The sequence below is a fragment of the Eurosta solidaginis genome, chromosome 1 (assembly GCF_040869045.1).
Source record: "Eurosta solidaginis isolate ZX-2024a chromosome 1, ASM4086904v1, whole genome shotgun sequence".
NCBI classification, from domain to species: Eukaryota; Metazoa; Arthropoda; class Insecta; order Diptera; family Tephritidae; genus Eurosta; species Eurosta solidaginis.
Window position 1 is genome coordinate 43,127,220 of NC_090319.1, and position 16,827 is coordinate 43,144,046.

General features: G+C 39.1%; 1 protein-coding gene across 9 annotated transcripts in view; it reads right to left on the reverse strand.

Annotated features, from left to right (window-relative positions):
• Positions 1 to 16,827, reverse strand: part of Cdep (Chondrocyte-derived ezrin-like domain containing protein) — a 160,136-nt gene that overhangs the window by 72,410 nt on the left and 70,899 nt on the right. For all 9 annotated transcript variants that reach the window (XM_067788140.1, XM_067788147.1, XM_067788111.1 and 6 more), the window contains 5 exons: positions 11,224 to 11,456; positions 8,855 to 9,076; positions 4,662 to 4,905; positions 4,426 to 4,586; positions 276 to 350 (listed from right to left, as the gene is read on the reverse strand). In XM_067788140.1, coding sequence (XP_067644241.1) covers positions 276 to 350; positions 4,426 to 4,586; positions 4,662 to 4,905; positions 8,855 to 9,076; positions 11,224 to 11,456 — 935 coding nt within the window. The remainder of the gene's footprint in view (positions 1 to 275; positions 351 to 4,425; positions 4,587 to 4,661; positions 4,906 to 8,854; positions 9,077 to 11,223; positions 11,457 to 16,827) is intronic.

Sequence of the window (16,827 nt, forward strand, 5' to 3'; positions counted from 1 at the left end):
CGAAATTTTACCACATATAAAAATTATAAAAGCATTTGTACTTTATCCTGTATAGCTCATATGCTCCTGAAACGACTGTTGCAAAAATATAAATATTTCAAATCGCTTTAGTAAATGAAATATGCATTTGAGTAGCATTCGATTTCGTTTGAATTTTTTTTTAGTCAATGCGAATGCTGGAATAAAATTATTTGCATAAATCATAATATGTTTATTGAATGAAAACTAAAACAAATTACGAAATATGTATTAAACAAACACTCTGAAGCACTCACCTTTGGAAATTTTGACGTTTGACGTAATTTTCTCGCACGAATTCAATTATTTGTTTTTGTGTTTTACCGCTATAGCTGAAATAATAAAATTATATTCTAATTTAATAAGACATTTATTTATGTAGAAGATGATGTCCATTACTTCCCTAGTTGGTACTTTTATATTTTGGTGGTTTACTATAAATTTTTAACAATTTCAATTGATTTGTATCGCCAATTTTTGAAAGGCGTGTTTTTTTTTTCAAAATAATCGTAAATAGAACGAAGGCCAAACTTAAAGGGGTGAGTACTTGTGAAGTCCAATATGTAAGCATTAGGGTGGGTAAAATTTATTGTTGAAAAGGCACATCCAGTTTCTGAACCTATGGGTCATACTGAGTAATATTGTCCAAGGGACCATAGGTCTGAAATGAGTTTCGAGCCTCCCTAATCTTGTTAGAAAATTTTATATCCCAATCCGTTTTTTTCCCCATTTTTCCCTATACAATTTGACCCGCCCTAGTAAGCATGCAGGTGAACCGTCAAGAAAGATGAGTCATATGTAGCCCGAATGGGTTAGCAGCCTTTTAATATACCCGGTCAGGTATGCCTGTCATAAGAGGCGACTAAAATACCCAAATGGTTCAAGGGGTTGTGTAGTGCCACTCTGTCAAGGGGTTACTAGCGCAATATACAGTTTCTTCAACCAAATTGTAAACCTCACCCACCCTTGAGGAATCTTGTTTCTTTAGCAAGGTCTGGCGACCCCACGTTCCCCATGGAAATAGGGGATGGGGGCGGCTTAGCCTAGAAGGTTCAATGTGGTCATATCAAATCGTTCCCAAGATGGTCGGGCTTTTATCTTAAAGCTGCTTATTACCGGAACGTTCCGGATCTATATCCGGCAAAGGACCATCAATAACGATGATACTCCCCAAAACCTTTGTTGGCTGTTTTTATCGCTACAACAACAACATCATCAGTCATATATATCCCAAGACTACAACTAATTAGCTTAACTTCATTTCTGCTTAAGCTAGAGCAGGTGTAATTTTACTAGACAAAAGTAAGCTCTTTGAGCAGAGCCCCATCGGATTCTTATCGGATAATTATCGACAATAATTTGTTATCATCGAGTTATCGGTTTGTTATTGCCGAGTTATCAATTTGTTACCGGGTTCATATTTGTTTCTTATTGGCTTGCTCTCGACGCGTTTTAAATATGTAATCGATTTAATATTGAACTGTTATCAGCATTTGTTTCATAGCTGACCGTTAGGTTGCCGATAACAAATTGGCATTATTCCTTTAGGAAATCAATCACTATTTGATAAGAAATCGAAACTCGCCGGTAAAAAATTGTTAACACTCGAAAAAATTTATAACTCATTTTCAATAATCGATAACTTTCCAATAGTAAATCGGTTACTTTTCGATAACAAATTGATTTCTTCTTGATAACGAATTGATAACCTTTCAAACGTTTCGATAGCTTTTCGACAGCAAATTGATAACACGCCGATAATATATCGGTAACACTCTCATAACAAATCGATAATTTTTCGAGAACAAATCGATAGCTCAGCGAAACATAATTGATCAACTCATCGACAACCTTTGTTATCGATTGCAAATTTTTAACACTCAATAACTCGTTTGTTAGTCGTATATATAACCTATAACAAACCCCTCCTTTCCTTCCTTTCTTTTGCTTTAGTTGATTTTCTGGAATATTTCGCTAATATTAACTGTACCACGTGCATTGTTCCTACATTATGCAGTGCAGTGAGTACACTTAGGCTTACATTATCTACGCACACTACGCCTGCACTACATCCTACGCCTACACTACACATATCTCTATATTCCCTAATAGGGCATACCGCTTCCAACGACTACGCTGCCTTCCCTATCCCGACTGATGCCCTCCAAGGGGAGCGTGCCTTCCGCAAGGTTATTGAATCCGCCTCGGCTCGTTTCATTCCCGCCGGGAGAATTCCCGAAATTCGGCCCCACTTCCCGGCGGGGGCCGCAAACTTAGCGAGAGAACGTGACCTTATAAGACAGCGTGATCCAGGCGACCCCAAATAAAGGATATAAACCAACGCATCAGATTGCTTGTGGATGAACACAAGCGGGCGAAATGGGAGGAGCACCTAAGAGATTGTAACCTCTCTACCGGTGTGGGTAAACTTTGGTCCACCGTAAAGTCCCTATCGAATCCGTCTAAGCACAAAGACAAAGTTTCCATCGCCTTTGGCGATAAAGTGCTGTCGGATGCGAAAAAATGCGCGAGCGCTTTCTGCCGACAATATATAATGCATTCTACGGTCGACAAAGATAGACGGAGGGCCAACAGACACGCACATAAACACAAATTCAGCGCGTCACCAATCACCAATCACCATCACCGCTAAAGAGGTTGAGGACGCCATTGGTCACGCTAAACCAACGTAAATGCCATAGACACCCAGATAAATTGCGGTTTAAATCAAAACCCCCACCATAGAACAGTACTCGTAGCGCTAGACCTATCAAAAGCTTTTGATATGGTCAACCATGGCTCGTTACTGCAAGACCTGGATGGGTCTACCCTTCCCCCATGTCTTAAAAGGTGGACCGCAAATTATCTGGGTGGTCGGCAGGCATCCGTGCAATTTAGAAACGAAACATCAAAACCAAGAAGAATTAAACAAGGGGTGCCACAGGGTGGTGTCCTCTCCCCACTTTTGTTTAATTTCTACATATCTAAGCTACCTTCACCACCGGAAGGAGTTACAATCGTTTCCTACGCTGATGACTGCACAATAATGGCCACAGGCCCAGGCCCTCAGATCGATGAGCTTTGCAATAGAATAAACGGCTACCTCCCTGATCTCTCCAGTCTTTTCACCTCGCGAAACCTGGCATTATCACCGACTAAATTTTCCGCGACCTTATTTACAACATGGACGTCCCAAATGTCGTCCATTTTGAACATCCACGTCGATGGCACTACGCTACCGACTGTCCTACACCCCAAAATCTTCGGTGTGACGTTTGATCAGGATCTACATTTTGGTGAGCACGCAGCCGCAATTGTTCCGAGAATTCAGAGACGTAACAAAATCCTCAAATCCCACGCTCATGACTACATACAAAGCAATTAGCCATCCGATTACGTGCTACGCGTCACCCATATGGTCGCCAAGACTAAAAATTACCCACTGGTAGAAGCTATAGGCCTGCCAAAATACTGCTCTCAGAATCGCCACGGGCTGTCTTCTTATGTCCCCAGAACACTATCTGCATAATGAGGCGAGAATACTCCCCATCAGGGAGAGAAATGAGATGCTGACCAAACAGTTGCTGTTGAATACCCAGAAACCTGAGCATCCCAACAGACATCTGATTGATGAGCCAGCACCGCCTAGGGGCTTAAGAAGTCATCTCCGTAAGCATTTTGAAGAAATACGGCACCTGAGAACCCAGCCGTATGAAGCGAAAAAACACAAGCAGGTCCTTGGTGAACTCCACAAACAGGTGTCGGACCTTTATGCCGGGAATTGCCCGGTGTATCCAGTACTCAAAGAAAAGTATCCAAAACTCGCGGAAGAGGAACGCATACTCCCCAGGGAAACGCGTGTCACTCTTGCTCAACTTCGTTCTGGATACTGTAACAGGTTAAACTATTACCTATCCAGAATCAACCCCGACATACAAAATGTATGCCCCGCTTTCAATGTGTCCCCACATGACACCAACCATCTCTTCAATTGTAATGTGGAACCAACGCCTCTAACACCCCTTTCCTTATGGCCCACCCCTGTTGAAACAGCAAGTTTCCTTGGACTCGCGTCAGAGGATATTGATGACAATTTGTGATCGGTTGCGGCTGTTAGGTGGGGCGAAGCACTGATACAACAACAACAACAACAACTACGCCTGTGGTTACACTACGCTTACGGTTGAATTTTGTATTCGCCCAACTCATGAGCAAAAATGTGTACCTTATAACTACACATAAATACAGTTAGAAATAGTCAGTGAACGGAAAAAAATGCTTCATTGCCACGTCCTCTGTCACTTATTTCAAAGATCTCATCATCATCGCCCACATTTCTATCTAGACTGGGAAATAACGGACACCGTAATGTACATATACATAGTAATAAATTGAACTAAAACCAACCGGAATGAACTACCACGTGATAAAACGCGCGCTTTACGCCTAGGCTGATTCTGAACAGCAGCACAGCGGAAGAAACCATGATTTTCTACACATTTTTTCCAAAAGTTTTTACATTCATTACGACCTTCAAAGAAAAATTCCACGGTATCTTTGTAGTAACCCTACAAAAGTTAAGAATATTAATTATTAGCTCACATTTAGTTGGTATATAAAAAATGTTTGGATCATTTACTCACATATCCTTCGGGGTGTAATTTCACTAGGAATCGTTTACGCTTAAATGATATTTTTCGTATTTTTGCCCATGAGAATGTATTGATACGTGTGATATTTTGGAAAACCGCAATGCCCATATGAGCCACCGCTAAATTGAGTGGCACACCCTCAACATCTTTCGCCGGATGCATTTTCATACCGTACAGTTCGCAACGTCTAGCTGTTTCGAGAAGATTCAAATCGGCTTCAGCAGGAGATTGACCGCTAGAAAGGTCGTATAAAATAAATCACAAAATTATTGAGTGTTATTAAAAATGCATCCACGAAGTCTCAAGAAAATGAGTCCCCTATAGTACACTTCCCCAATATGAGGAAGATTTCTTAATACGACAATCGCTAAGAGTACTCAGGTAAATCTACGTGATAGGTATGCCCGTCGTTAAATAAATAAATGAATGCAAGGCACGATAACCTCCGAAGACATTTTAGGCCGAGCTTCTCTTCCAATTTGTGGTGCTCCTTTTTCACTTTTCCCACAAATTGGCGAGACGGGACCTCCATGTTTTATGCCGACCCCGAACGGCAGCTGCAAGGCAGATGAATTTTCACTGAGAAGTAGGTGATTCTACCGGAGCGTACCAAATTCAATGTCATACACGCAACACTTCCTAAGCCTTTGAGGAGTGTTTTAACGTTTGAAACAACTACAACAACAGACCAAAAAGGTATTACGCATATAACTTCGTTGAAATTATACACTTTCGGCTGGTGCTTAACTTAACCCCTCATTAGGTTTTGGATATATTATGATATTCAGTCTGAGGTATTTTCGCCTGGCCCTTACTAAACTTAGAGCAGAGCTCACTGGATGATTTCACCTCGTTAACGCGTATACAAGTAATACGGAGAAATGTTCCAACATATCACTTTCTGCCTTCTCTGAATTAGATAAAAAGAAAAAAAATTGGATCCTGTGAACAAGACGATGTACTTGCTGTCATCCAAGAGAGAATCGGCGCATTATCGTCCTGGTAGCTACGTCATCGTTGACGGATATATCGAACGCCTAGATCAAAATACCGATCAACTCGAAAAATCGCAATGTTCAGAAAACGCGAAAAACTTACTGCTTCTCCCACCCATATGCGCTTATGCAGTTTTAATTTTTTACAAATGCTTTTCTCGCAGTGTAGTAGAAATATTAGTCAATCGAGTATACAGTCCGGTAGGTATTGAATTGCGAAACTCGGGGTATTCATAACCTCGAAATTTCAGATTTTTGAGTTAGGTCATTATTGATCTATAGGTGTCTCGACGAAAGGACTTCGTCTATCTGGGAGCCAGCATTAACAGTAAAAATAATGTCAACTTAGAAATCAAACGGAGAATAACTCTTGTCAAGAAGTGCTTCTTTTGACTGAAGAACAAATATCACGCTCTACAATCGCTCATCATACTAGTTCTAATGTGTGTTTTAGTGTTCGAGGGAAAAGTTCTTCGCAAGATTTATTCTATGTGTCATGCCGACGGAAGTATTGAAGTAGGTATAATGACGCGCTGTATGAGCTGGACGCAACGCAGATATGAAGATAGTGCAATGAATAAAAGTCCACAGGTTTCGCTTGTGGGGTTATGTTATTTCGCATAACCCGGACAAATGGACGAAGACGCTCCGTTCAAATAATATTTCAAGCTAACTACAGTTTGGAAGCAGAGGAAGTGGAAGACCTCCACTGAGTTGAGGGAGACAGGTGAATGAGCTTGACTTCTCTTGGTGCTGCTGCTAATTGACGCCAGTTATAGCGAAGCCGGGATAGATGAGCGCCAACTAATGATGATGATGAGTGAAATATCGCCTTAGCTCGGCTACTTGTTCAAAAACGACTTATCTCTACATTTTTTTTGAAGAAAGGTCTATTTGTAAGTTTTTTTGGAAAGCGTCTTATCTCAGGCTCTGGCGGAAGGGCGTTCTATCTTAGAGATCGTTTCAAAAAACGTCCTAACTCAGGGTAAAATGTAATGAAGCGGGCGTTGTACGTACTTGTATTTTATTCTGAGGACGTGGGGTATTCAATTAGCTTCTTAGATAGGGTGTTTGAAAGGTTTTGATGTAGGGCATCCTACTAAGAATTCTGAAATAGGTTGATTTTCAAAAATTTGCTGAAGTCAGAAGTCAATCTAAACAAGTAAGGAAGTCTAAGTTCGGGTGTAACCGAACATTACATACCCAGCTGAGACTTTTGGAGACAAAATAAGGGAGAATCACCATGTAGGAAAATGAAGCTAGGGTAACCCTGGAATGTGTTGGTTTGACATGGTTATCAAATGGAAGGTATTAAAGAGTATTTTAAAAGGGAGTGAGCCATAGTTCTATAGGGGGCCGCCATTTCGAGATATCGCCATAAAGGTGGACCAGCACTGACTTCAGAATGCGTTTGTACGATATGGGTATCAAATTAAAAGTATTAATGAGGGTTTTAAAAGGGAGTGGGCCTTAGCTCTATATGTGGACGCCTTTTCGAGATATCGCCATAAACGTGGACCAGGGGTGACTCTAGAATGTGTTTGTACGATATGGGTATCAAATTGAAGGTATTAGTGAGGGTTTTAAAAGGGAGTTGCCCTTAGTTGTATATGTGAAGCCGTTTTCGAGATATCGAAGAAAATGTGGACCAGGGTGACCCAGAATATCATCTGTCGGGTACCGCTAATTTATTTATATATGTAATACCACGAACAGTATTCCTGCCAAGATTCCAAGGGCTTTTGATTTCGCCCTGCAGAACTTTTTCATTTTCTTCTACTTAATATGGTAGGTGTCACACCAATTTTACAAATTTTTCTCTAAACTTATATTTTGCGTCAATAAACCAATCCAATTACCATGTTTCATCCCTTTTTTCGTATTTGGTATAGAATTATTTTTTTCATTTTTCGTAATTTCCGATATCGAAAAAGTGGGCGTGGTCATAGTCGAATTTCGGCCATTTTTTATACCAATACAAAGTGAGTTCAGATAAGTACGTGAACTGAGTTTAGTACAGATATATCGATTTTTGCTCAAGTTATCGTGTTAACGGCCAAGCGGAAGGACAGACGGTCGACTGCGTATAAAAACTGGGCGTGGCTTTAACCGATTTCACCGATTTTCACAGAAACCAGTTATCGCCATAGAATCTATGCCGCTACCAAATTTCACAAGGATTGGTAAATTTTTGTTCGACTTATGGCATTAAAATTATTCTAGACAAATTAAATAAAAAAGGGCGGAGCCACGCCCATTTTGAAATTTTCTTTTCTTTTTGTATATTGTTGCACCATATCATTACTGGAGTTGAATGTTGACATAATTTACTTATATACTGTAAAGATATTAAATTTTTTGTTATAATTTGACTTAAAATTTTTTTTTTAAGTGGGCGTGTTCGTTATCCGATTTTGCTAATTTTTATTTAGCACACATATAGGAATAGGAGTAACGCTCTTGCCAAATTTCATCATGATATCGTCAACGACTGCCAGAATACGGCTTGCAAAACTTTCAAATTACCTTCTTTCAAAAGTGGGCGGTGCCACGCCCATTGTCCAAAATTTTACTAATTTTCTATTCTACGTCATAAGGTCAACCCACCTACCAAGTTTCATCGCTTTATCCGTCTTTGGTAATGAATTATCGCACTTTTTCGGTTTTTCAAAATTTTCGATATCGAAAAAGTGGGCGTGGTTACAGTCCGATTTCGTTCATTTTAAATAACGATTTGAGATGAGTGCCCAGGAACTTACATACGAAATTTCATTAAGATACCTCAAAATTTACTCAAGTTATCGTGTTTATGGACGGACGGACGAACATGCCTAATTTAATTTCTTTTTTCGCACAGATCATTTTGATATATAGAAGTCTATATCTATCTCGATTAGTTTATGCCGTTACGGGGTACCGTTATGCAAACAAAATTAATATACTCTGTTAGCTGTGCACAGCTGAGTATAGAAAGAAAGAGATCCCGAACAGGGATCTTTACTAAGTTCGGTTTCTTAAAAAATCCAACTGTTTTATCACTATTTCCTACATATATATTTACTAAGCTCACACATATGTAAATGTGTTTTTATGCATAATATAGTAAGTAGTAAAGCTGTAAGTTTCAAGGATTATCTCGTAAAGCAAGCTTACACAATTACAACAACAATAAATAACATTCATACTTACACATGCTTCTTATGATTTTCCATGATTTTACGTTGCATTGTTGCATCCTGATGTGGTACAAAACGATACGATGACAAATAGGTATGATCAGGATAATCCTCAGGCACATAATCACCACATGATGCTTGCACTATGTAACTTGCCATAAGGGTAGCGGTATTGTCATTGCATTGCAAACTTCCATTGGCCAAGTCTCGTTTGATTTGCAAACAAAAAAGATACCTAAAAATATGTATGTGAGTCAGTATCTAATCGGCACATTAGGGTAAGCCGCATTTATATGGAAAATATTTTTTATTGAGCAATAAAGCAGGCTATCATTAGATAAGTTCGTTAGGCCATAGAATGCCAAAGGTCAGCAATCAAAATTTAGTAGTTATGACCTCAGAGTGTGCAATCACACCACGGCCAATCTCTCGAAAATGAGGAACTTTTATTTGACGAGTTTATCAATAATTCGTGACTATTCCTAGAAGATGTGCGGAAATATTTATGGGTGGATTAATTGAGAATATTTTCATAATGATGTGATATTTTCGATACGACTTTCGTAACATTTTATAACAAATTCGAAACCTTTTGAATTGATGTAAGTACATAGGGCTCAGCTCAGGTCTATATGGGAATTTTGTCGGGATTATTCTCGGGATTATTTATAGACCATTATGTGACCTACTTCGAGTTTTTTTTTTTCAGGACCATGTTGGGAACGTTTTAGGGCCGTTTCCGTATAACTTTGGGACAATTGGAGAAGTGATTGGAAAGTTATCAGCTTGTTATCGAGTCTTATCGGTTTGTAATCGATTGCAAAGTCATCGGCAAGTTATAGGTATAGTATTGAACTGTTCTCCATTTGTTGTTGATAAAAACGGCATCGACGAGATATCGATTTGTTATCGAAGTGGTGTCTTAGCTTTATCGGATTTAGTTTGTTGTCGATAACAACGTTATCGAATTGTTATTAGTTTGTTGTCGATAACAACGTTATCGACTGTCAAATGCTTGATTTCAGTTTTTTTTATTGTAATTTGTTTGTTTTCGACGACTTATCGGCTCCTTATCGTTGAAAAAACGAAAATTCGTCAATAACCGTTGTCATCGCTAAAAAATCCTAGTCGGCAACAAACGATAGCGCAGCGATAACAAATCGAAAACCGGATGATAACATACACACTTAACAAAATTCTTTATTAAAGATAGTCCCTCTTCACTTTAAATATTACGAAGAGTCGCTCTCTTAAACCAATTCAAATTGGCACAAGAAAATCAGTTTATCATACTCCCCGATATTGGCTGCAGTTTCAGAAACAGTTACGCCTGGGACTAGATGGCTCTTGCAGTGCTCAACTTATGTAAAACTCATCTAACGAAACTCTTAACACCCTTCCCACCAAGGCAGTGCGCGTTGAACTTTATAGGGGGACCGCAATACCTATTACGTGAGGAGGTTTGTTTAAGATAAACAAACAAGCTACTCGGCAGGCAGCAAACCGTTTTCCTCGGAATTATGGTCAGTCCCTGACCAATCTGCACTCCAAGGTTAGCCTGGTGTGTATTTTGCATTCTGCTACCCACAAGTATTGTACTACGACTCAGGGTTCTTGCGACACAGATCCTCAGTATACCCCGAGTATCAAGTGCAGGCTTCGCCTGACTAGCAACTGCACCTATACGCACAATGCGAAGCCTTGTGTTGTTGATTCCTACTGAGAGGAGGTTAAGACAGTTGGATCTGATCTCTTTTTTTGTCTTTTAACACTTTTCCACGGCAGGTTTGGTTACGACTGCACCCACTATTGAACTTCAGGCCGTCGGAGGAGCAATCTCTTTCACTCTCAGTGTTTGCTTGGTTCAAAGGCAGGTGGGGTATGGTCACTGGTAGATCGTTGACAGCAAAGAGTCGATTTCAGATTCTGAAGAATCTTTACTTACTAGCGTTCAGTACTAGAACTGACCAAGAGTCGTTTCAATATATGTACTTTGGAACAAAATGTCGGAGCTTTACAGTGACCTTGGGGCAGCCCCAATTGGCGCCAAGGAGGTGAAGCAGCCCCTAAACGAACTCAATATTGCTGTTTAGTACCTTTTAGACTCGCAATTTAACTTAAGATTGAAGTACGCTTTGAAGAGAAGAAAAGGATTCAAGTATTTCTTGTATATTTGTTGGGCGCAGCACTTTCGGAAAATTGATCTTTTGTTATGGAATTGATAGAAACTTAGTACCTCCTGTCTGTTATCTATTCCAAACCACATTCTTTACACCCAACGCGCATTTATAGAATGATCTTTAAGTTGCCAAATAAAGTACAGCCTAGTGCGCATATATCCTTTTGAAAAAATTCACACACAAAAAAATTTTTCAAACTCACCTTGTATACTCTTCTTCAAGTTGCGCTGGATCTGGCGTATAGAATTTAACACAGAAACGTAGCACCGGGTCAATGAGCGATAGACCAACTTGTCGATTCAAGGGTTTCTCAAGGTCCAGCCAATATTTTGTGTGTGTAGATATTTCCTGATATTCCAAACCAAAGTAATCGGCCTCCAGTAAATTCAATTGGCGGCAAACCTGGTCGAATAGAACACGTCCAAGTGCTTTGGCCTATATTTTATTGCAAGCAATTTTTTTTTTGTGTTTTTTTTTTTTTGTTATATTCAAATTGTGGTTGACGTCATGTTTGCATAAAAGAAAAGAGAATGGATTGAAAATTAATTATTCAATTCAATTACTTTCACAACGAGATACAAAGTTTGCCTAATTAATAAGTACGACAAACAAACAAAACTTTGTTCGCGTTATATTCGCTATTGTGTTTTATTGTAAAAAATACAAAACTTCAGAATTTTAAAAGCATCATTGGGTTAGTGCAAGGCAAATCCACACACCAATTCGTCGTGCAAAAGAATGTCAAGTCCGATTAACTTACATGTAGAACAAGGCGTTGTTTGGAAAATAATCAAGAAAAAGCAATCAGATGTTGGGATAATAACACCTGGTACTGAATTCGCCTTGGGTTAGTGATAAAGTAATTGACATGTGGATTGGATTGAGAAAAATTTATGTCTTAAAATAAATCCTTTGATTAAATAGGTAGATCATAGGTAGGTACTTGATTGCTACTAAAAAGGTGTATTGAAACCATTAACTGGTCGGAGTTTCATCATCCACTTTAGTCGGGGTTTAGCCGCCTAACAAGTCTAGTCAGCTAACTCTCTTTCCAAAGTAGATCAAGTATTGTCCTGTATCTCCCAAATGAGGGAAGCTGTAACACTAGAGTCTGCAGAGACAGTTATAAGTCCCTATTAACATTCTTAATTTACTTTTGGGGAGGTATTGTATCTTCCTAGCAATGCTTTTGTTTATTGCAGTCCTATGGTTTGTTTCCAGTTTTGGTTTCTCTCATGAGCTCTGCCTGCTATTTACCCTTTTACCCCTCTGAAGCCTGATGTTGTTGCCATTTACTAGCCGATTCATTCATTCCCTCCACACGGTCAAGGACCATTGAGTATTTCATCTCAGTCGCGTATAGTTCCTTAAGAGTCGCATGACTATCGCTAAGCAAAACGATGCTCTCGTTTGCGTATCCTCGTTGCAGATATATCAGAGTTGAACACAACTTATGGCGAATACTTCCTCCTGCAATTTGCTCAGGAACAGTTACAGTGGTGCGGACATTTTTGTTCTAGGTTCGAATATTTCTGCTTCAAAGCCCTCTGGTGTGTTCGAGCCATTAGTCTACCATACAAGTGTATGATTTCGATGAAACCCCTTAATATGTGTTCCATTTAGCTTCATTTCACAACTCTATTTTAAACCTTTTTCTCAAATCTTAGAAACTTGTCAATGTCGTCCCTTGAAAACTGGATGAGTGGGATTTGCGAAATTGAATTATTTTCGCTCTGTCACACAATTCTTTTGTTATTTTCTCCACAATGCGCCCTTTTGTCTATTCGGCAGCGCGTTCAGCTCCTGCAGTGCCTCCATTATCGCAGTTGAGCTTTTGTGTATTGCTCCAGTGATGTAAACGCATGCCAAACGTTGGAGTTTGATGATCCACGTCTGCACTAAACAGCAATGATGAGAAGTGTTTTTTACATAACTTACTTCGGTTATTGCTATCCGTGAGCACGTGTAAGAGCCGAGTGGGGTAATCTTTTTCGTTCGCAGCTTCCCGACGGGAAAGTTTCCGCGGAACACTGCATGCACTTTCATAGTTCCACAGAGACATTTGCAGATGCTACAAGTTTATCGTCTAATATGAGATATAGACCTCGATATCGTATATCTGCCGGCGATCAAGACGTGATCGTTTGTTTATGTTCTTCCATTTGAAGACAGCCAAGTTACTTGTGGTAGCACGTACTTTTACAGAACATAAGGGTATTGTAACGAATTTAGGAAAATTCCGCTTATTCAAACCTTCTGCTAACGCTCAAATCGCTAAACTGTTGAATAAATAACTCCAATATTCAATAATGCCAAATGGTCTTTATTAGACTACTTTGAGAGTACTTCACAATAACTCTTACATCAGAACTAATTGCGTGTTTAAATCGCGGCTTTTATACTCTCTGTTGCCTCGTTCACCCATTTCTCCTAAGATCTAGTAACTTCGCGAACTTCACGCCTGGTTACCAGCCATATATGTACATGTATATTTGTAGTTTATAGTCTCTCTCATAGCTATATGCGTGTGTATATGTGAGTACTACTTCGGCTGATGATTACATCTGTGTGTGAGTTATCTCTTCGTTGCCCTGTATGTATGTGGGTAAATGATCACGTATGCAAATGCAACGTCTTCAGCTGTCATCTCCTCTACAACAAAAGAGTTTGTTCTGGCTATGGCGGAACTATACAAGGTGGTAGCATGGTGACAGCTGATTTGTTCTTTTTTTAATATGATTTGATACATCAACTGTCGGCGCATTACGATTTTGACATAAGTCCATCGATTTACAAAAACAAAATACATGAACTTTTATTTATGTTTGTAGGTATGTCACCATGCTACCACCTTGTATGGTTCCGCCATGGTTTTGGTGAATGTCAGAGAGGGAAGGAGAGATATCATTTTTGCATTATTATCTTTTGTATGCATTCCCACTCATTTGTTTTGCTTTCTTGCCAAATTGCACATCAAGAGCCATTGTGGACAAATGTCAAGAGCGATTAATTAACAATTAATAGCATTCAAAAAAACGAAAAAAAAAGTAATTTTATAACACTAATTGCTTTTATTTATCCAATTATTGGCGCTCAAAAGCTGTTATAATATAAAACAAAGAAATGAGGGATTTAAAGTTGAAAGCCATGTATAATAATGTTATTTCACAACGATTTGTGAATCTGGCCGATTTTTGTACAAGAGTAAGTAGTCGAGATATAAAAAAGTACTTAAAAATGCTAAAAAAAAACTTGTCTAAAGTCTACAGGATATTGAGAACACCGATGCACCACGCTCCAAAGTGCACATCTTCCCGCAAGCCGCACAGACGGAAATTAATAGCCTTTGCTTTCATCGTGATTTCGATATAGTTGGCGTCATTGGTATCATCTATGGTCTTTGTATGTATTATAACATTCTTTCAATTTTTAAATAAATATTCATTTTAATAAAAATGTTATAAAAACAAGTAAGGAAGGCTAAGTTCGGGTGTAACCGAACATTACATACTCAGTTGAGAGCTGTGGAGACAAAGTACGGGAAAATCACCATGTTGTAAAAAGAACCTAGGGTAACCCTGGAATGTGTTTGTATGACATGTGTATCAAATGGAAGTGGGCCATAGTTCTATAGATGGACGCCATTTAGGGATATCGCCATAAAGGTGGACCAGGCCTGACTCTAGAATTTGTTTGTACGATATGAGTATCAAATGAAATGTGTTAATGATAATTTTAAAAGGGAATGGGCCCAAGTTCTATAGGTGGACGCCTTTTCGAGATATCGCCATAAAGGTGGACCAGGGGTGACTCTAGAATTTATTTTGTACGATATGGGTATCAAATAAAAGGTATTAATGAGTATTTTAAAAGGGCGTGGGCCTAAGTTCTATAGATGGACGCCTTTTCGAGATATCACCATAAAGATGGACCAGGGGTGACTCTAGAATTTGTTTGTACGATATGAGTATCAAATGAAAGGTGCTAATGAGTATTTTAAGAGGGCGTGGGCCTTAGTTCTATATGTCGACGCCTTTTCGAGATATCGCCATAAAGGTGGACCAGGGGTGACTCTAGAATTTGTTTGTACTATATGGGTATCAAATGAAAGGTGTTAATGAGTATTTTAAAAGGGAGTGGGCCTTAGTTCTATAGGTGGACGCCTTTTCGGAATATCGTTATAAAAGTGGACCAGGGTTGACTCTAGAATGCTTTTGTACAATATGGGTATCAAACGAAAGGTGTTAATAAGTGTTTTAAAAGGGAGTGGGCCTTAGTTCTATGGGTGGACGCCTTTTCGGGATATCGCCATAAACGTGGACCAGGGGTGACTCTAGAATGCGTTTGTACAATATGGGTATCAAATGAAAGGTGTTAATGAGTATTTTAAAAGAACGTGGGCCTTAGTTCTATAGGTGGACGCCTTTTCGAGATATCGCCATAAAGGTGGACCAGGGGTGACTAGAATTTGTTTGTACGATATGGGTATCAAATGAAAGGTGTTAATGAGTATTTTAAAAGGGCGTGGGCCTTAGTTCTATAGGTGAACGCCTTTTCAAGATATCGCCATAAAGGTGGACCAGGGGTGACTCTAGAATTTGTTTGTACGATATGGGTATCAAATGAAAGGTGCTAATGAGTATTTTAAAAGGGCGTGGGCCTTAGTTCTATAGGTGGACGCCTTTTCAAGATATCGCCATAAAGGTGGACCAGGGGTGACTCTAGAATTTGTTTGTACGATATGGGTATCAAATGAAAGGTGTTAATGAGTATTTTAAAAGGGAGTGGGCCTTAGTTCTATAGGTGGATGTCTTTTCGAGATATCACCATAAAGGTGGGCCAGGGGTGACTCTAGAATTTTTTTGTACGATAAGGGTATCAAATGAAAGGTGTTAATGAGTATTTTAAAAAGGAGTGGGCCTTAGCTCTATATGTGGACGCCTTTTCGAGATATCGCCATAAACGTGGACCAGGGGTGACTCTAGAATGTGTTTGTACGATATGGGTATCAAATTGAAGGTATTAGTGAGGGTTTTAAAAGGGAGTTGCCCTTAGTTGTATATGTGAAGGCGTTTTCGAGATATCGACCAAAATGTGGACCAGGGTGATCCAGAACACCATCTGTCGGGTACCGCTAATTTATTTATATATGTAATACCACGAACAGTATTCCTTCCAAGATTCCAAGGGCTTTTGATTTCGCCCTGCAAAACTTTTTCATTTTCTTCTACTTAATATGGTAGGTGTCACACCCATTTTACCAAGTTTTTTTCTAAAGTTATATTTTGCGTCAATAGACCAATACAATTACCATGTTTCATCCCTTTTTTCGTATTTGGTATATAATTATGGCATTTTTTTCATTTTTCTTAATTTTCGATATCGAAAAAGTGGGCGTGGTCATAGTCGGATTTCGGCCATTTTTTACACCAATACAAAGTGAGTTCAGATAAGTACGTGAACTGAGTTTAGTAAAGATATATCGATTTTTGCTCAAGTTATCGTGTTAACGGCCGAGCGGAAGGACAGACGGCCGACTGTGTATAAAAACTGGGAGTGGCTTCAACCGATTTCGCCCTTTTTCACAGAAAACAGTTATCGTCCTAGAATCTAAGCCTCTACCAAATTTCACAAGGATTGGTAAATTTTTGTTCGACTTATGGCATTAAAAGTATCCTAGACAAATTAAATGAAAAAGGGCGGAGCCACGCCCATTTTAAAATTTTCTTTTATTTTTGTATTTTGTTGCAACATATCATTACTGGGGTTGAATGTTGACATAATTTACTTATATACTGTAAAGATA